The 21872-nt window shown below is 41.8% G+C and overlaps 1 protein-coding gene across 9 annotated transcripts in view; it reads left to right on the forward strand.

Moving 5' to 3' along the window:
• stard13b (StAR related lipid transfer domain containing 13b) overlaps positions 1-19254 on the forward strand; it is a 71959-nt gene extending 52705 nt beyond the window's left edge. For 5 of the 9 annotated variants that reach the window (XM_086080387.1, XM_086080389.1, XM_086080393.1 and 2 more), the window contains 13 exons: positions 4394-4465; positions 6303-6384; positions 8843-8906; positions 10792-12098; positions 12186-12389; positions 13586-13745; positions 13998-14196; positions 14261-14474; positions 16063-16177; positions 16261-16488; positions 17203-17420; positions 18061-18237; positions 18484-19254. In XM_086080387.1, coding sequence (XP_085936513.1) covers positions 4394-4465; positions 6303-6384; positions 8843-8906; positions 10792-12098; positions 12186-12389; positions 13586-13745; positions 13998-14196; positions 14261-14474; positions 16063-16177; positions 16261-16488; positions 17203-17420; positions 18061-18237; positions 18484-18601 — 3158 coding nt within the window. In that variant the 3' untranslated portion in view covers positions 18602-19254. Of the gene's footprint in view, positions 1-460; positions 592-4393; positions 4466-6302; positions 6385-8842; positions 8907-10791; positions 12099-12185; positions 12390-13585; positions 13746-13997; positions 14197-14260; positions 14475-16062; positions 16178-16260; positions 16489-17202; positions 17421-18060; positions 18238-18483 lie in introns of those variants that run through there. The other 4 variants (XM_086080388.1, XM_086080396.1, XM_086080392.1 and 1 more) reach the window with 2 other exon arrangements.
• The last annotated feature ends 2618 nt before the right edge of the window (positions 19255-21872 follow it).

Below are 21872 nucleotides of genomic sequence, written 5' to 3' on the forward strand. Positions count from 1 at the left end.
GAGAGGACAGAATGTCTCCGTGTCGCGTTACAGAATGCCAAACATGGAGGAATTCCCAGCTCGTGTTACTACTTTGGAGGAGGGGGGGGAGGGGGGGGGGGACACAAAAAGGACGGGACGGGTGGGATATTAAGCACCTGGGAGGGAGAAGAGGCTGAACAGAAGCTCTGGACATGTTGCAGGTGTGAACGCGGCAGATCGTAACAGACGTTGTTGACGGGGTCAACAGTGGATCTTTTTTTTTTTTCAAGTCTTCCAAGGACGGACCTGGACGTGGGGGGGGGGAACTGCTAATATTTATTCAGTTGTTGGTCAGGGCTGGAGAGCAAAGTCACTTTTCATTGATTTGTCCGTCGTCACACGCTTGTGAAGCAACGCAGGTGAGTCCCGGCCGGGGGTTGTTTTGGAGAGGCGGCTCGGGCGGGCGGGGGGGGGCGGGGCTTGGTGGGTATCGGGCAGGGCGATATTCCGCCACGAATGGTCGCGGCTCGAGTTACGGCCGTTGCGTGACAGCGGTGTGAAGCGTCAGAAGCGCGATACGCTGGTGGATGCGGGATTTTGCTTGGTTGCGATCTGAAGCCGCATCGGTCGGTAAGCAAACTGCTTAGAAATGAGCATCAAATTTCACTTCATTGGTCTCAAAATGTGCTTACTGCAACAAAAAAAAAATGAATTTTAGTTTGTCAGTGAAAGCCAGAACAATTCAATGTAGTCCACAAGAAGACAAAAGCTAACCTGTAATTGGACCGGAAATTATTATTTGCGATCTCTTTACTCAATTCCTGCAACTTAACATATTTCACACTGTGTAAGTCAATTCACGAGTCATCTGAGACAAGATTGTCGTTGTCTACAATTTGTTTGAGAAAATGCCTTGGATTAAAGAATTTCTAATTCTCTCTTCATTAAATGAGCTTAAATTTGAACAAGATGGGCAAAAACGAAATATGTGAAGTTCAAGTTTAAGAGTGATTTAATGAATTTTGTGGGTTGAAATATGCTCTTGCAGTGTGTCTATTTGAGGAAATTTGCTCAAAATTCAATGGAAACCAGGTTGCTAAATCAAAATCGATATCCGTTTGAATATATTATTGGCATTTTGTTATCCTTTTTTTGTTTTTCAACATGAAGCCTATTTAATTTAGTCTTGGGACACATTTATTCCCAAGGCTCCCTCTAGTGGTATGCAAAATAATTAAAGTTATAAACTTGACTCATTGTAAAAAAAGTGAATATTTTGTCCAGAATGAATTTGATAACTTCCTTATTTTTCATGTAGAATTAATACCTTAAAAAACGAATTTTTGCACTTGCTGTCTACTGAAGACGAGGAAGCAGCTAACGACCAATCGTGGCTCATTATGCTAACCAAACCCTGAGCACAGGTGAGCCACGATTGGTTGTTCACCTGCTTCCTCAGCACGGGTGATGTCATCTTCAATCGACAGCAAGTGGAAGAATTTGTTTTTTGAAAGGTATTAATTGCACATGAAATTCATTTTGGACCAAATATTCACTTTTTACTGCTGAAAATTGGCTCGATGCGAAATGTTGAAACTGTAATGGAACGGATTTTAATGTTGGTAATGATGGTGGTACTTGGCGAGTCCATTTTTTAAATTTATTTAGTTTTTTTTGAGGTGGCGTAAAAAAAAGAAAAAAAGTTACTCAGATGTTGTTGTTTTTCACGCATCTCTATTTTTATGATGTTTGTAATCCATTCCGCGAATGCGGAGTGTCCCGCAACACCGTTGTGTCAGCCAATGTTTCTCACCAGTGGCCGTCAATAAGCCCGTGTTCGCGTTAATGCGAAGGCGCCGACAGTTTGCTTCGTTGCCCCGTCGACGGCGTGTCAGCTCGATTGTCTTCATATTGTGCTTGTTTTTAATTGACTGTGCGTCGCTCGCGTGTTTTTCAAGCGAGCCGTCCTCGTGAGCGGCGGCGGCGTTCGTGAGACTTGTTTTACGCTAAGCAAAATGACCTTTGACCTCACCGAAAACATTTTGGGCAAGCCTTTGTGTGAAAGTGCGCATCGCTGAATTTGTGAATTTTATTCATTTGAATCCTCCAATATGCACTGAAACAGTCATGACATTTTAAAAGTACCATTTTTGAATATAAATAAGGTTTAAACCTTACACGGTGTGCTGGTAACACGCACCTGTTAATGTTGTATGTGTACACTCACTGGCCCCAGAATAATCAATAGCAAATGCCGAGGGGTCAAACCCAAGGCCCACTAAAGTAAATAGTGTGTCTATACTTTGCTTCTCGCCAAATTGGCAGGAAATCTGTGCTGGAATTGCAATTTCTCTTTTCACTGACTGGAGCCGCGAGGAATTATTTTCACGCAATTCTTTCCTAACATAAATTCAATTATAGCGGTATGCTAAGCTACGCGCTTGCCACTATTTTCTATGGGTTCTGATTTCAATGTCAATTTGTTTTGGAAAAACAGGCCATTGTGGTTTTCACATTTTAAAAAAAAATACATAAATGACATTTATAAGGCCATCCAATAAATCCAGCCCAGATATTAAGGCTCCTTTTTGATCACTTGAGCTCATTTGCGTGCATAACTTGAAAGCATGTAACTCAAAATATCTGGAGTTTTTTTTAGTTCTATTTTTAATCCTAAAAAGCCTGAACCATGAAATATATCAGAGAAATTTATGATTCTTTGTAAATTGAGTATTTATTGGTCCTTTTGAACAAACAAACACTTTTTTTTTTTCCATATATGACTTTTGATTTGTGTCATATTTGTTACATCCGGTCACAATGCTTCAAAGTTGTACATTTATAACTGTCAAAAATATAATAATAAACAGACCTATAAAACATATTAGTTTTTCCAAAAATCAGAAAAAAACATCTCCCACTCTTAATAAGTGTAGGTTTCTATTCTTTCTCGATTGGGGCGATCTTGCAAGGTCGCTGGAGAAAACCATCAGCTCTGTGATACTGCCCTCTAGTGGATTATCTGTGCAATGCATGTCAGATCATATACGGCAGGGTTTTAATGTTATACTCATGAAATAGAGGGCTACAAAATATCTTGTATTTAATATGATACGTTTGGCTTTATAGGGTAAAAAAAAAAAATCTTTTTTTTTTGTTTCATCATGTAAAAGAAAGAATACATTAACTGAATTGCATCACATTGAGAGTTATCTGTGGTCGTCAACACGGAAAATTCAACAAAGGATGATAATAACGATGCCGTGCACTGCAAACGCCGACCACAAAACTGGCCCTATGTTGGTAAAACTTGACTTTTGAATGCAGCTCTTGTGCAGGTACGAGCTCATTCTGGCGAGCAAGTGTATGGTTAGATTGATGGTTCGAATGAGTTAAAGGGGACACATGATGGAAAATGTACTTTTGAACTGCCAGGATCCAAATAATTGCGTCATTTTGCCAGATTGTGACATTACAATATATTTAATAATCCCTTCTGCCGCTGAAAAAGCAAAGCAGAGCTGCAACGTTGGAAGCACATATTAGCGTTAGCTTCTGAGAAACGGCACATCAAATGCTCATCTGTTGCTTCCTGTTCTTCTTCTTCTTCTTCTTTTAAAATGCGGGTGGATCACATCTCTATGGTGCAAACGGCCGAGTCCCATCTCAATATTCGCAAAAGAAGAACAGATGGAAACGGGCAGAAGTCGCATGTCCGTTTTGCGCATTTTCAGTCAATTTGCTGAAATAATTACAAACAATTGGATAGAAATTTGACTACTGTCCGCGACACGCGCCACATACACGGAATCGCACACAATCATTATCATCTTCTTCATCGACCATTTCCTCATTAAGGTGGAGTGACCGTAGAGATATAATGTTTCAAATAGAACATACTTCACAATACAAAATGTTGGCTTATTCAAGACAAAACTGTATCTCAAAACAGAAAAACAGAAAAAAGTGCGCCGTAATGTCGGGCGGTGCAATTAATCGAAATTCAATTACAATTTCAATTATTACACTCCACAATTGCAAAATCAGCAAATCGTAAAAAAAGAAGATTATTAATACTCATTTTGAATTTATACATTTCACCTTTTAAAAAATTTTAAATAACAAATGTAATACATTTTGTTTCATCCAAAAGGAACTTGCATAATTATGTTTCCATTTTTTTTTTTGTCTTAAACATTCTCTTGTTTTGTACCAAAAAAATAAATGATCGTCTTAATCGTGATTTCAATTATTACCAAAAATAATTGCGCTGAATATATTCTTCATAATCGAGCAGCTCGACTGTAATCCGTGATCATTGGGTTGTTTTGCTCTCAGCAAGTCACAGACACAAGACAAGAAAAAGAAAAAAGAAAAAAAAGCGAAATATGGATGAATGTGTCTTCAACGTACTGTTACGCTGTGTTTGCAGAAGTCGAGGCGAAGGAGGCGTGCGACTGGCTGCGGGCCGCCGGATTTCCTCAATACGCTCAGCTCTTTGAAGGTAAATGTGAAAAACTCATCGCGAAGTCAGGAAGGCTGCCGACCGGATTAAAGATAGACTTGAAGATCGTAAACACCAAAAAAAAAAAAAACACCACCAGCAGAGCTTTTTATTTGAGGCGGGTGTGAAACGAACCGCTGTTCACAAGCTTTTTTAGCACAAGCAGGCACAGAAGGTCGTCTCGTGGCTCAGGCCGCAATTCCACGCATTCATCGGCCGCGTGCTTAACGCAGCTCGTTGAAGTCCTCCGCGTGTTCCGCAGCCGACCGGATGAGACAAAACATGGCCAACATCTGCTCGGGTTTCAACATAAATATGAGAAATACGGGGTTCTCTCGCTACATTGCAATTTATCTGCTTTTTAACCCATTCACTTGCAGCCATTCTCGCTGAAGCAACCCCCTTCGCTCCCGGCTGTTTTGCTGGCTTTTGACAGATTTTGCAAGGCCCACAGAATATTGTGCTCTATTGCTATAAAAACATGGAACCGACCAAAAGAAAGATTAGTCTCTTGTTTCATCAGGAACGAAAAATGTATATTTCTACCTGTCTCCGTTTTGCAGCAATTAGCATTAGAATTTAGCTAAGTCTCATCATTATTCATGAATCTATTTAGAACTTGGAGTAAAAGAGCTTTTTTTCAACATGGCCCTGGTTGATCTCACAACTACAATTGCATCATGCATTTTGTTCAGTTTTCCCCCCAAAATTTTTAAACGTATAAGTACTGGATTTTGACTGATTTTGCAAGGCCCACAGAATATTGTGCTCTATTGCTATAAAAACATGGAACCTACCAAAAGAAAGATGAGAGTCTCTCCTTTCATCAGGAAAAAAAAGTATATTTCTATCTGTTTCTGTTTTGCAGCAATTAGCATAAGAATATAGCTAAGTTTCATCATTATTCACAAACCTGTTTAAAACACTAGGAAAAAGAGCTTTTTGCAACATGGCCCTGGTTGATCTCTTATACTCTGCTGCCACCTGCTGGCCCTTTTTTTTATAATAACTACCATTGTTTCAAGGATTCTCTTCAGTTCAGAGTCTGCATCAAAGCCTCCTGTTTGCTCTAGTATTTAAAAAAAATTTTTTTTTTAACTTTCGTTTTTGAGACCATGGTAATGTATAATAAAATAGAACGTATCGAACCCGTTTTGGGGAGCAAATGAGTTAAATGGATTTGTTTTACATTACTATGAGATGTATGAGAAAAGTTCCAGGATTTTGATGAACATGAATATTGTATGAAAAAAATTCCATTTTAACCTGACAGCCGTAGTTTTCCTGCCTGTCTTGGTCATGAGGCGATAGTGGGTCCGGCATACAACTCCAACAGCGCAGTTCACTGTTGCTTGAACCCGACCTCTTGTCTGGAGGCTGAGCCGAGACGGTCCTCGACAGGAAACCGTTGCGCAAATCAGCTCAGAGCGAGATTCTTTGTCGACGCGATCGGGTCTTACAAATCGCGCTGCAGACGAAATCCGTTATTAAGATGCAACGCCGCCGCCGCCGCCGCTTCAAAGCCAAAAAAGTCCCACGAACAGGCCGAGCCTTGTTTCGGTCCGAGCGGTCATCGCTTGCCTGCCGGCCCGCTTTTCATAAAAAAAGTTAATGACTTTACATGAATGCAGCGGAATGTCAGATTCAGAGATTCTGGAAGCGGTCCACCAAGTTATGTAAGGGAACACCCGTACCCGGGGAAACACGTGACCGACCCGCACAAGCAGGCAAACGCTGGCGCTTCTCATTAGCATGAAATACTACACAAGTGTCACAGTTGGCTTCTGGGAATTTGGACTTTTCCTCTTCTGATCTGATTGCTTTCTTCGCCTTCAAGATTCCCAGTTCCCGATTGACATCAGCCCTGTCAAACGAGACCATGACTTCCTGGACAAAGATCTTGTCGAGCCTCTTTGCAGGTAAATGCATCAAATGTGTCAATGTTTAAATGTGCTTGTGCTTGAAAAAACGAATCATTAACAGTCAGATTGGGTACGCTAAGAAAAATGGCGCTATATGAGACGAAATTAACTACACTCGCGAAATGTATACGGAAGAGGATTAGGACCGGTGAAGAGAAGAAAAAAAAGGTTGGCAGGATTGTTTAGTCAGAATTTCTCACTTTAAAGTCAGAATTTTGACTTTAAAGTTGTCATTGACTTTATTCTCAGAATTCTCACTTTATTCAGATTTTAATCTCAGAATTCTGATTTTAAATTCAGATTGTCAGAATTCTGACTTTAAAGTGAGAATTCTACATTTTTCTCAGAATTATCACTTTAAAATTAGAATTTAATCTGACTTTAATCTCAGAATTTGGACTATTCTGAGAATAAAGTCAGAATTCTGAGAATAAAGTCAGAATTCTCATTGACTTTATTCTCAGAATTCTCACTTTAAAATCACAATTGTGAGAATAAAGTCAATGAGAATTCTGACTTTAAAGTGAGAATTCAGAATTTTTCTCAGAATTCTCACTTTATTCTCAGAATTATCACATTAGTCAGAATTCTGACTTTAATCTCAGAATTTTGACTTTAAAGTGAGAATTCTACATTTTTCTCAGAATTATCACTTTAAAATTAGAATTTAATCTGACTTTAATCTCAGAATTCGGACTATTCTGCGAATAAAGTCAGAATTCTCATTGACTTTATTCTCAGAATTCTCACTTTAAAATCACAATTGTGAGAACAAAGCCAGAATCCTGCCAACCTTTTTTTTCTCTTCACCGGCCCTAATCCTCTTCCGTACATTTATTTATACGAGGGCTCATTGTGCTCAACAAACACGAGATGTGCGCTACTAGTCCATTTTAGACCTTTTTTTTTTTTTTAACAACGTCAAAGTGCATTAAGCCATAAAAAGTGTGGCTCAATATCACTCCATTATGTCAGAGGACAGAGCTTCTCTTCCAAGAAGACTAAAAAAAGAAAAAAGAAAAAAGGGCTTGTCGCCACGGTAACCATAGTGACAATGAAGAGAGGAAAAAGCTGGAGGAGTGCGAGGGCGCTTTGCACCGCACGACATTCTGTGACTCCGAACAGCCCTAAAGCAACTCATCTAAATTCCAAAGTGGCCACGGGGCCAAATGGAACACCAGTGGAAAGTGTTCCAACTGCAGTGCGATTCCAGCCTTCCACACCGTTGCTATGGCAACATTTGGAGTGAAGCAATTTCCGACCAGTCTTGCGGTACCAAAATAAATAACGGCGAAGCTGCCTTTTATTTCGGTTGATATTTCATGTATGCCCTGTGGGATGCCCTTTTGAAGAAGTCTCCAGTTTTAGCAGTCTCATTCAAAGCTCTTTGGGCCTTTTGGACTAAGGGGCAATCCTCCCTTTAGCCCCCCCGGGGTTTGGCCATCCACAGGAACAATCATGGGGACTTGTTTGGTTAACTCCCGATAGTTACTGTCAGTGACAAATGCATCAATCATATTGAAAATAAAGATAGTTTGTACAGCTCGTAAGCAGATGTGGCAAATCCAAGTCCAGAAAGTTAAAAACCCTGCCACAGTTTGGCTTTAGCCCCAGATGCTAGCTAGCAAGCTCCCTAGCTAGCTCCCATGGTGCTCGTTTACCTGCTAGGGAGCTAGCTAGCTAGGTAGCATCAGGGGTTAAAGCCAAACTGTGGCAGGGCTTTTACTTTTAGGCGCTAGCTAGCTAGCTAGCTCCCTGGATGCTCATTTACTTGCTAGGGAGCTAGCTAGCTAGCTAGCTAGCACAAGGGGCTAAAGCCAAACTGTGGCAGGGTTTTTACTTTTAGGCGCTCGCTAGCTAGCTCCCTGGATGCTCATTTACTTGCTAGGGTGCTAGCTAGCTAGCTAGCTAGCACAAGGGGCTAAAGCCAAACTGTGGCAGGGTTTTTACTTTTAGGCGCTCGCTAGCTAGCTCCCTGGATGCTCATTTACTTGCTAGGGTGCTAGCTAGCTAGCTAGCTAGCACAAGGGGCTAAAGCCAAACTGGCAGGGTTTTTACTTTTAGGCCGCTAGCTAGCTAGCTAGCTCCCTGGATGCTAATTTACTTGCTAGGGAGCTAGCTAGCTAGCTAGCACAAAGGGCTAAAGCCAAACTGTGGCAGGGTTTTTACTTTCGTCACCTGGATTTGCCACCTCTGCGAGTCGTAAGAATAAGTTCAGTTACCACAGTGCTGTTTTTTCTTTGTTTTTTTTAAATATTTACTGTAATTAGTCTGACCTTTCTCCTGCATTGCATCGCTTTCCGTGCAGAGACGACATTTTGCCAATTGTCAAACTAGATCATTAATTAGTATTGCTGAATAAAGTGCAATCCGAATGAGGATCATCACTGGAGTTCTCATGAAATGACAATTTATGTATTTATGTTGTGTGCTGATATATTTGTTCCCCTTTCAGGCGACTCAACACCTTAAATAAGTGTGCCTCCTTGAAACTTGATGTGAACCTCCCAAAAAAGAAAGTAAGTGTTCAATGGGATTATGCTTTTAATAATTCATAAGGATTTTGTTCTTCAAGGCGGATTTCATGTTTTTCAATCTTTCAATGTGTCAAAATGTCCATTCCTGTGATTAGATATTATTTATAGTCTTATTTAAATGAAGCAAAAAAAAAAAACAACACTTTGAAATACAGTCTATGATATTTTTATTAGCATGCTCTATTTTTGGCAATGTATTTTCAAAGGAGTAATGTTGCATCACTGTTTCCTGATTGTGTAATGTTATTAAGTCGGAGCAGACCTTCCTCCAGCGAGTCCCTGCATGTCACGCTCATTGTCCTTCCTGGTAATAATGATACACTGGCAGTAATCCGATACATGACAGCCTAACCTATTTACGCTGTAAATCGGTTTCTGACTGGCAATACAGAGGCCAAATGTGCTCGTACACAGAACATTTTGTAGAGTAAATTTTACTCTTACAGAGTCTATTTGGTCCCACTCTAAACTGTAAGAGAGTAAAATATTCAGAGTAATTTTACTCAAAGTATTTAAGTTAAATATTTAAATATTCAACTCATTTTTACTGCATACAACAGCGTTTGCCTAATTCATGAAGCAACTATTAGATATTTTTTACTCAGTAATTCTATGTACAATTTGCAAGGACAGATTCTGACTAAATTTTGCTAGTTTATTTATAAAAAAAAAACAATGTCACTCAAGGGTTGAGGAACAAACCCACAACTACAGGTTGGTAGCCTTGCCGCTCCTACTGTGTAAGTATATCACGAACAGGAACCTTCGTACCTCCAAGACCAAAAACTATGTTTATGGTCTCCTTTTGGATATTAGCATACAGTAGAAGTGGCATAGCTCAAGTGGTAGAGTGGCAAGAGTCTCAAGCTGAAGTTCATGAGTTTGTTACTCTTGTGTAATTTTGAAAAACAAAAAACTAATGAAACGTACTCAAAAAAATTATAATTCTAAAATTTACTTAGAATTTCTGAGTGAAAAAAACGTACTAGGTTTTTGTCACGGGATAGGCCAATTCTCTCGTACACAGTAAAACTACTTTGAGTAAAATGTATTTTACTCTCTTCCAACTGTACATTTTACTATGTTTAAAGTGTTACCAAATAGACTCTGTTTAGAGTAAAACTTACTCTACAAAATTTACTGTGTATGAAAGTTAGAAGTGGCAAAACCGGGTCCAGAAAGTAAAAACCCTGCTACGGTTTGGCTTTAGCCCCTGATGCTAACTAGCTAGCTAGCTTCCTAGCCGGTAAACGAGCACCATGGGAGCAAGCTAGCTAACACCTGAAAGTAAAAACCCTGCCACAGTTTAACTTTAACCCCTGATGCTACCTAGCTAGCTAGCTCCCTAGCAGATAAACGAGCACCATGGGAGCAAGCTAGCTAACACCTGAAAGTAAAAACCCTGCCACAGTTTAACTTTAACCCCTGATGCTACCCAGCTAGCTAGCTCCCTAGCAGGTAAACGAGCACCATGGGAGCAAGCTAGCTAACACCTGAAAGTAAAAACCCTGCCACAGTTTAGCTTTAACCCCTGATGCTACCTAGCTAGCTAGCTCCCTAGCAGGTAAACGAGCACCATGGGAGCAAGCTAGCTAACACCTGAAAGTAAAAACCCTGCCACAGTTTAGCTTTAACCCCTGATGCTACCTAGCTAGCTAGCTCCCTAGCAGGTAAACGAGCACCATGGGAGCTAACTAGTGAGTTAGCTAGCTAGCACCTGGGGGTAAAGCCAAACTGTGGCAGGGTTTTTACTTTCTGGACTTGTATTTGCCACCTCTAACCCTCATTAAAGTGCCGTCTCTATTCTTGACGGTCTTCAAATTGCACTGTTCCAACGTTGTGATTTTTCTGATCTATCTTTCACAAGAACGAAGACTCTGATGAGGAAGACCTGTTTGCCATTAGTGACAAATGGACGTTCGAATGGAGCAGCCGACGCTGGTCCAGGCTGCAGGACATTGACGGTCTTCTGGGAAACCAAGGACTAGATCCGTCCGCCGGGGACAACGTGCCTCTCCGAACCACGACCAGCAGCGAAAGTCTTGCAACAGACCTCAGTGAGCCGGAAGTTTCCTCAGTACACAGCGGAAGCAGCGGCGGCGGCGGGCGTCAGGGTCTCAGCACCGAGGACTCTGACGGTTCCAACCGCACCGGCTCGGATTCCGTAGCCATGCCGGACTTGACGTCGCTTGCAATGTCTCATCTCGCAAAAGACATCGGCCATTACGGCTCGCTGCCCCACAAGCGCGGCAAGACGAGCCGCACCCGCGCCAAAGACTTCTTGAGACGCATGGAGACGCTGCGCTCCCGAGGAGCGCTCGCCAGGGCCCGCAAGTCGCTGGTCATCAGTTCGCCGGCGCCGCGGCGGGAATCTCCCGCCCTCGAGACGCTGCCGCGCGCGGAGATCGTGAACGGAGACGGCGGGTCCGACCAGGTTCCGTCCCGGTCTGGCAGCGAAGGGAGCAGCCACTCCGGCGGAAGTGCGGGCAGCACGCCCAGCCCGAACGAGCGCAAGTCGCACCGGGCCGACCACAAGCGCAGCGGCATGTATCTCGAAGACGTCGACGTCTTCTCAGGCGAGCAAGTGGCCGAACAAAATCGCATCAATGAATTCTGCTCCTACGAGGACCTGGTGGTCCACATTCCCAATGACCACAAGCCGGGAACCTTCCCCAAAGCGCTGTCCATTGAAAGCTTATCGCCGACCACCGGGGCCTCGATGGACTGGCGCCCGGCCTCGCCGCTCATTTCGTGCCGACAGGAAGTCGCCAGGCCCGTCGCGCGGCGCTGTTCCCGAGGAAGCCGCGTCAGCGTTTACGACAACGTGCCCGGCTCGCATCTCTACGCCAGCACCGGGGACCTCATCGACCTGGAGAAAGAAGACCTGTTTCCTCACCTGGACGACATCCTGATGCACGTCAGCGGCTTGCAGCAGATCGTCGACCGCTGGTCCAAGAACGTGCTGCCGGGCGGGGGCGGGGTGCCGAGGGTTGGCGACGCGCTCGGCCTTCGGTCTTTAAGTCGGATCACGCTCGACTTTGAGGCGGAGTCCGCGACCGAGAGCCAGACGGCGCCGAGCGCCGGGGACGGGGTGTCTCTTTCGGACGTCGAAGCGGCAAGACTCGGGGAGAGAAGAGACTCGGGTGTGGGGGCTTCCCTCACGAGACCCAATCGGTAAGACTTCTGTTGAAATGATGATTATTATTATTATTATCGGAGGATGTTCTTCCTGACTTTGCTGTGTCTTTTTTGTTGCTCAAGGTTACGATGGCCCAGCTTTCAGATATCCAATCGCCTTAGCCACTCGGTGGCGTCGTTGCAGATAACGAACCAGTCGGCGGGCCAGCTGAGTTTGTTGCAGAAGTTCTCTCTGCTCCGTCTTACTGCCATCATGGAAAAATACTCCTTGTCAAACAAACATGGCTGGACCTGGTCGGCATCTTTTAATCACTTAAACAGTAAAATGTACAAGAAAATGTGATTTTTTTTTTTTTTTACAGCGTTTAAAAAACAGAACCCCTGAATCTGAATGTAACAATGTTGATGGTGGTGGAATGTGGGTGGGGGGGGGGGGGCTAGGTACACGTCGACCACCATTTTCCAGCAAAAAAAAAGTTCCTCGACTGTATTTTTCTCCAAAAAGGGAAGGAAAAAAAAAAGGGAAAAAAAAGTCAAAGTCTTGCCATTTTGACAACGATTCAACAAACATCCGACACAAAATGTCCCGAGACAAACACATAAATAAAGCTGTTAAAAGTGGCATTACTGTAGAGGGAAAAAAATCTTGACCATAATGTGTTCTAAACGTGACATTCTGATTAATATTACATTTGTGGAGTTATGCAACAAAATCCAGCCATTTTTATCCATCTCAGGGGGGGGGGCGGCCATTTTAACACTTGCTGTGGACTTAAGATGACATCGATGTTGCAACGGCCAATCACAGCTCACCAGTTTTCCGAAGCTGAGCTGTGATTGGCTGTTACCCTGAGGACTGAGCAGCTGCGATGTCATTTCCACTCAACAAGTGGCCGCTTTATGATTTTGCTGCTTTAACTCATATTTCACTAACGCAATATGAACCAGAATACCGTATTTAGACGAGTGGGGTTGCGTAGTATGGAGGACCAAAACTGCCAAAATTAAAAAATAAAAGACTAAATAAATAAATAAGTGGGGGGAAACGGAGGTAAAAAATTAAAATATTATTAAATTAATTAAAAATTAATTTAAAAATTAATTTTTAAATTAATTTAAAATTTATTTTTAAAAATTAATTTAAAAATTAATTTAAAAATTAATTAAAAAATTATAATTAAAAAAATAATTAAAAAATTAAATTAAAAATTAAATTAAAAAATTAAAAATGTAAAAAATTAAATAAAAATAATAATATATATATATTGCTTTTTTTTTTTGTATTTAGTTTTTCAATTATATTTTTTATACCCATTTTTATTTTCACTTGTATTAATTTTTTGACTTATTTAGTCATTTATTTATTTTTATTTTGGCCGTTTTGGTCCTCCATAGCGTAGAACATATTCTTGTCCAAGAATGTTTTTGTTTTCGATTGACTTGCCCTTTTAACAATAGGGTTGAAATCTGTAAATGTGTGTATGTGACTTGTCAAATGTGCTTTTTTTGTCCCTCCCCCCTAGGGCCGTACCAAAATTCATGAAGAGAATGAAGGTCCCGGACTACAAGGACAAGAACGTGTTTGGCGTCCCCCTTATAGTTCACGTGCAACGTTCTGGACAGCCGCTGCCCCTCGGCCTGCAGCAGGCCCTGCGCTACCTGAGGAGCCAGTGTCTTGACCAGGTGAGTCAGAGCGCACGCCCTCAGGTGGCATTTGTGATGTAACAAGTGATCGACGTTATCTAATGCACACAATGGGAGTGTATGGTTTCCCCGAACAACAATGGCGGCGGCTCTTCCGACAATACAAAAGATGCGTAGCGACAATGCGGACAATGGAAGTGCGTGACCTCGCTCTCACGTCACGCCGCCGCCCGCCGCCGCCGGCTGCCCCTCGTCTGATATCAGCGACGTGTTTGTTTGTTTCACCGCTAGGTGGGACTCTTTCGTAAATCGGGGGTCAAGTCCAGAATCCAAGCGCTCAGGCAGTTGAACGAAAGCTCCGCGGACAACGTCAAATACGACGACCAGTCGGCTTACGACGTGGCAGACATGGTCAAACAATTCTTCAGGGATCTGCCGGAGCCGCTGCTCACCAGCAAGCTGGGGGAAACCTTCCTCCATATTTACCAATGTAAGGACACGCCCACTTTATTAGGTCACAAAGATGATACAAAGAAATGTTTTGAAACACGCAGATGTACCCAAGGACCAAAGATTGCAGGCAGTCCAGGCCGCCATTATGTTGATGTCGGACGAAAACCGAGAGGTTCTGCAGACGCTGCTTTGTTTCCTGAGCGATGTGACGTCCTCGGTGGAGGAAAACCAGATGACGCCCATGAACATCGCGGTGTGCCTGGCGCCCTCCCTTTTCCACCTCAACATACTCAAGAAAGACAATCTTTCGCCGAGGTAAATGCTAACCAGGCGCCGTCGCCTTCTGTGGCTGCGATTCTAATTTCCTCAATCGATTCAATTTCGATTTTTCCTGATTCGATTGGCTTCAGTTCAATCCGATATGAACTCACTTGCTCCCAAACATGTATAAATACGTTCTATTTTAAAGACGTATTTATAAAAAAAATTTTTTATTCTTAACTGACCAAAATGAAGCAATGGTAGTTATGAGATCAACCAGGGCCATGTTGAAAAAAAGCTAATTTACTCAAAGTTCTAAGTAGATTCATGAATAATGATGAAACTTAGCTATATTCTTATGCTAATTGCTGCAAAACGAAAACAGATAGAAACATACTTTTTCATTCCTGATGAAAGAAGAGACTGTCATCTTTCTTTTGGTAGCTTCCATGTTTTTACAGCAATAGAACACAATATTCTGTGGGCCTTGCAAAATCAGTCCAAATCCAGTAAAATAGCCAGGAGCGAAGGGGGTTGCTTCAGTGAAAATGGCTGCGAATGAATCAGTTAATTATGGAACATCAATTATTTTTTAATATCAAGGACATGATTAAAAACTCCACAAACATTAAATTCCAAATGAAATTTTGCAGTAACGGGTTCAACGATTGAGCTTCATAATGAAAGTAAACACGTGTTACTTAAGTGTCACGACACAAACAATGATATCAGCAAGGATGAGATGAAAATATGTTCAGAATTCTAATTCAATAATTATAAATATCAATTTAAAAGTCTTAAAAGGCAGTAAGTCAGGTCTTTCATAAATGCAAGAAAATAAATCATGTGAACAGTAAATTTTAAGAAAACAGTAAGATACAAAATAAGCCTATAAAATTCAATATTCTTGAATTTGAATTGATGGGGAAAAAAAGTATTAAAATAATCGATTCATGGTTTTATGAATCGATATGTAGAAATAATATTTACATATAAAACAAACTGAAAAGAGAAAGATAATCATTGTTTTTGTATTTTTCTATTGTAAAAACAGTATTTGTTTTTTTCGCAGGCCTCTGAGCCGTTTTTTGGGGGGGAAATCATTATTTTCAGTACAAAACTTTAGGGAAATATTGATGTGCTTCGTTTTAAACTTAGCTTATCACATGCTGATGATCCTGGAAGATTTTTGTTATCATTTTTAAACAAAGATGTCAATTCTTTTCTTGATTGAATTTAAAATATATATATTTTTTACGCTTACATTTTCTCTTTTACAGCAAATGAATATCGACTTGAAATATCGGTTATTGGCCTCCTTGACTACTAATAATCTTGAAAAAAAAAAAAAAAAACTTCTCATTCATTATCTTCACCCGTGACTCCATAAACAGACTTAAACAAGGTGACAGAGTTTTCTGAGCCCGTCTTTGAAAAGGACGAGCGCTCCGTTTGAAGCGCCGCGCTTTATGACATCACGCTGTGTACGCACAAAGCAAGCTTTCTAATTGAGCGCAATGAAGTTGTTGCGCTGAAAGATGAAAAGAGGCGTCCTGCCAAGCGAAGGGGAAGCTTTATAACGTCTTGATGGGCCATCTTGCTTCTTTGGCCTCATGGAATTTCTGTTCCCGCAAACGCTCAGGGCGATGCAGAGGAAGTACGCGAGCGGAAGGCCCGACCAGAAGGACCTGAATGAAAATTTAGCTGCGACGCAAGGTCTCGCTCACATGATCACAGAGTGCAACCGTCTCTTTGAGGTACAACAGCCGCCCGGCGGGTTTTTTTGTCTTGTCTTCGAGCTCGGATGGTTTTTTTACGACCGCTCGCGTTTGCCAATTAGATCCCTCACGAGATGGTCACCCAGTCCCGCAATTCGTACGTGGAGGCCGACCTGCACGCGCCGACGTTCGACGAGCTCTTCAAGCAGCTGGAGGACGACGACGGCGACGGAACACACGAGAACCACGTCGAGGGGAGACTGGGGAACCTGCTCAAAGAGGCCCGCGAAAAATCCAAATACTGGGTGTCCTGCAGCAGCTCCGATAACACGGAGCTCTTCTACAAAAAGGTGCGCGTTCAATACTTGGATGGATGGATGGACGGATGGATGGATGGATGGACGGATGGATGGATGGACGGATGGATGGATGGACGGACGGATGGACGGACAGATGGATGGATGGATGGATGGACGGATGGATGGATGGACGGACGGACGGACAGATGGATGGATGGATGGACGGACGGATGGATGGACGGACGGACAGATGGATGGATGGACAAATGGATAGCGCTGGATGGATGGACGGACGGACAGATGGATGGATGGACATATGGATAGCGCTGGATGGATGGACGGATGGATGGATGGATGGACGGATGGATGGACGGATGGACGGACAGATGGACGGATGGATGGATGGACGGACAGATGGATGGATGGACAAATGGATAGCGCTGGATGGATGGATGGATGGACGGATGGATGGATGGACGGACGGACAGATGGATGGATGGACAAATGGATAGCGCTGGATGGATGGATGGACGGATGGATGGATGGACAAATGGATAGCGCTGGATGGATGGACGGACGGACGGATGGATGGATGGACAAATGGATAGCGCTGGATGGATGGATTGATGGATAAATATCGCTAGAGATAGCACTAGATTAATAGCGCTATTAGCTCGATCGTTAGCTTGTTAGCTCGCTACACAGCTAGCTCGATGATTTATCATATTAGTTACTGTGCGTCACATGAGTTTGTCTCATGTCCAGGTGGGTGACGGGAACCCGCTGAGACGCTGGAGGGTTTCCGTCGAGGTGGAAGCGCCGCCGTCCGTGGTGTTGAACCGCGTGCTGCGAGAGCGCCACCTGTGGGACGTTGACTTGCTGCAGTGGAAAGTGAGCGAGACGCTGGACAAGCAGACGGAGGTGTTTCAGTACGTCCTCAATCGGATGCCGCCTCACCCCAGCCGAGACTTTGTGGTTCTCAGGTACGTTTTGAAACATGACGCAATCATCAGAGATATTTTTTTTGTGTGTGTGTGTGTGGGGGGGGTGGGGGGGGGGGGGGGTGGGGGGGGGGGGGGGCAAATAAAAACTAATTTCTCGCGATAGTTATTAAACAGATTTATAAAAAAAATTAGGGCTGGGTTCGAAATATCGAATAATCGAATCGATTTTCCTTTTCAAAGCCTGACATCGATTCATAAAACCATGAATCATTTGTTTTTATTTCTCCTTTTCCCATAAATTCATAAGAAAATAAAATTTTAAAAGCCAATTAGTTTTTTTGCATCTTGGAATTTACTGTTCACATGGATTTAAAAGAATTTTCTTACGTTTATGAAAGACCTGACTTATTTGGCAATTATTAATGACTAATTGGCAATTATTATTATTATTATTACAATTTATATCAATTATTTGGCTTTCAAATTAGCCTACTAGATTGCGCAACTTCTTACCCCATTCAAAGCAGGTACCTTTTTTTTGGGGTTTGCTACCGAAATGATTGCTAACTTTGTCACAATTGTTTGGTAATGACGTGTATTTGAGCAAATGCAGCATTTCATTCTGACAACGATATTGTCACGCCCCCCCCCCCCCCCCCCCCCCAACACCCCATCCAAGGTCATGGAGGACAAACTTGCCCAAAGGCGCATGTTCCCTGGTTTCTGTATCAATCGAGCACGAGGGTTGTCCTCCCGTCGGAGCGGTACGAGCCATTGTCCTGGAGTCCAATTACCTGCTCGAACCCTGCGGCTCTGGGAAGTCCAGGCTGACTCACATTTGCAGAGTGGATCTGAAGTAAGTCGACGTACATTTTCAACCAGAGCCCGTCAGTAAAATCCAGCAAAGGAAAAGCACGACCAGTTCTGGGTCTTACGTTGGCGACGTAACCCCAAAGTTGTACGCAAGTCTTTAGCGCACTGTCGTCAATCGCTAACCAATAAAAAAAAAAAAGCAGTAGTAAAAGAGTCCGAATTGCAGGAATGACAAGAACCCCTTGGACTCGAATGCGTTAGCGACCTAAAGTGGCGTTTTGTCTTTCAGGGGAAGGACCCCGGAATGGTACAACAAAGCCTTTGGCCACCTTTGCGCCGCAGAAGCCGCTCGCATCCGCAACTCCTTCCAGCCGCTCGCCGCAGAAGGTCCCGAGACCAAAATCTAAAAACTCTTGAGCCTTTTTTCCCGCCGTTGTGAAGTCAAAGAGCAACGTTTAAACCCCCCAAAAACGAAGGCACAGTTGACTATCGTGTTTATATATATATTGTATTTGCGCAATAACAAATGAGAGCATCTTATAGATGTTGAGCGTATGTACTCATTGGGAAATTAATCATCCTGCCAAATTGTCAAATTTAATTGACTTTGATATCAAGAAAACCTCCATCGTTATAATGTTGTGTGTGTGTGTGTGTGTCTTATCTATTCATGTTAATTACTCTTGTAATATTCTGTACAATGTCCAGGACATTTAAGCTCTCATACGCTTCTGCGAAGCGTGTCGTGTACATAATAATAATTTTACGATTTAAAAGCTATAATTATTATTGTATGTGTATACAAATGTGTGAATATAGTGTACATGCAATGTATATATTGGATAATTGTGAAGGGATTGATAGTATGGTCATTTGCTACATAATGAGTCATTCTTAAAATGTAAACTGGTTTTACTTCTGTATAGAAATGAATGTGTTTTTTGTTCAACTTGGACCTCCAATGCTTGTGACTGACTTAAGGTTTGACTTGATCAAACCTGCTTATAGGGTGACAACAAAAGACGTGTGTTTGTTACGAAATAAAACTGTCAGAATAATAGTATTGTTGTGTTCCATACATGCAAACGCATGAGTCAGAGAATATACAAGATGTGCAGTTAGCGGAGTTCCAACTCGAGCACTTGCCTGATTAAGTAGAGAGCGACCTCTAGTGGCGAGTTGTAGATAACACTGCTTTATGGAAGCTGTCTCGAAATTGAAAGGAAAAATCACGAGATCATGTCACAATATTACAGATGAGTGTAACATTTTCAAGATAATATAATGCAAATCTTAGTTATTCAATAAACATATGCTTGAAAAATTCAGTCAGTTAAAAAAAAGATATAGACAAACTCCAACTAATGTCTATATATTGTTTATTTTGCCATCAATATTTTCCCACTTAGTGAAAATGAATATTGGCTCCAAATGTCGGATATCGGCCCTGAAAAAAAAACCCCATACCAGTCAGCTCCTCAGAATTTGACATTTATATTGACAATATTTACACTGAACACACGATGTGACCCCGCGACTCTTGTTAGGAATAAACAGTTTGGAAGACGAACATTGTGTGACAGGTTCCACATCACTGCTGATCACTTCGGATAGACCATGACTGCATTCGGCGCTGTTGACGTCACAAGACACCCCCCCCCCCCTTCCTCTCTTTGAGACAAATCATCTTAATGAGGTCATCAAATGCAGCCTGTCAGTCAGTCACAACAATGGACGGGAATATCACCACGCAATTGGTCACTGGCATTGGTAAGAGAAAAGGCAACATCATTTTACAGCACTTTTCAGTGGATCATCACTCTTGTCACGGTGTTTAAGCAACAAAAAAAAAAAAGGGGGGGGGGGCACTTTTAATGGTTCTGCGGTTAAATAACCTTGAATTCATTAGCCGGGGCACCATTACACTTTTAGCAGTTTAATTAACCTCAACGACCATTTAATATGTTTAAGCCTATTCAGACTTCATTTGAGGCTTAAGGTATGAAGGTATCATTTGTCTAAAATAAAGTCAATCTAATTAGCTTCTGGGGACCTGATATGAGAACAGACAAATGAAACTGACAGGATTATTTTTTTTTTCTCCCCCGCCTGCAAGAACCAAAGTGAAGACTTTTCTAAATCCAATTAAATCTCAGGCTTTAATGATGTGGACACACGTACATCTCACCGCTTTTACGCTACACCGATTTTTGATCAGTTTCGCTGCGTTTTCCTTGCATTTCTGTGTCGCATCACGTTTTATTACGCCCACCTGTGCTTGTCTTCTTTGTGTCAGCCAATCCGTTCCCTCAGCCACGTGTGTCTTGTCCAGGTGTCTCTAGTTGTCCAATGAGTGTGTATTTAGGCCCTGTTCACACCCCCCCCCCCCCCCCACTAAAAAAAATCTCGTTTACATTGTGTGTCCAAAAGAAGAAAGAAGACGCTGACGACGTTTAACAGCTGTAATGTATATGCCGAGTCTGGAGTGGCGCTGTAGTGCAGCCACAGGGAATAGAAGCGAAAAGTGTAGAAGAAGAATCAGCAAAAAAGACGAATTACTGATCTGAATAGGCCAAGACTTTTGAAGCCGCCATATTGCTCCTCCCAAGAAACGTTTCTCAGCATACGAAATTGGAGAACGTTTGAGACAGTACTTAGTAGAAACAGGATGATTTGTGATGTTTTAAATTTGTTAAACATAAACAAGAGGACATTTTACAACTTGCCTTAAATACATGTATAAATGATATGCTTAACTCATTCACTGCCATTGACGGCTATAGACGTCAAAAATTCATTTGAACTATTTCTATTAGTTTAACACTTTTTCCACTTTTGTTAATAAAAAAACCAATAAAAAATAATAATATTTAGAACTGATATAAAATTATTGATTAATCGTGAGTTAATTATTGAAGTCATGTGATTAATTACAATTTTAAAAAAATTAACCGTCTGATGCAATAAAAAAAAAGATTATTAAAAATCAGGCGATTAAAATTTTTAATGGAATTATTCGCATGACTTCACTAGTTAACTTACAATTAATCACAAATTTTATATCTGTTCTAAATGTTCAATAAAACAAATCTAGGTTTTCACACTCTAGTGAACAAAAGTGGAATTTTTTTAAACTAATAGAAATAGTTCAAATAAATTGTTGACGTCTATAGCCGTCAATGGCAGTGAATGAGTTAATGATGTTTACAGGAGGAAACTTGTATATTTTTTCATTAAAGAATTATAACTGTAATTCAACAAAATATGCCTCTGCTAAATCTAATATTGAAGTCTAAGAAACTGAGCCATAAAAGAAAAAGGGGGGCTTCAAAGCAGCACATACCGCCCAAATTTATTTATTTATTTTTTTTACTCGTTCAAAAATTGTGATCACTCGGCCCTATACTAAGAGCCTACGAGCTGTACAGTATATGTCTAATCTTGACATACACATATAGTTTAATCTGCTCGTGAGATGGGAGGAGAAAGATGGCTGCCCTTTCGCTTCAACGGCTTGCACGGGCGTGTACGGGTTTATCGGCTATCCAGTAAATATATACAGATCAGTGAGACGAACACAGGAGACGTGACAATGGCGGGTGATTCAAGTGCAACAACATCACACAAAATATTTGGAGGTTGCACAAAACGACTACGACACGGCAATCCGCCATTGTT

Source organism: Leptonotus elevatus, chromosome 7, assembly GCF_054856555.1.
Source record: "Leptonotus elevatus isolate MCC_2025b chromosome 7, RoL_Lele_1.0, whole genome shotgun sequence".
Taxonomy (NCBI): domain Eukaryota; kingdom Metazoa; phylum Chordata; class Actinopteri; order Syngnathiformes; family Syngnathidae; genus Leptonotus; species Leptonotus elevatus.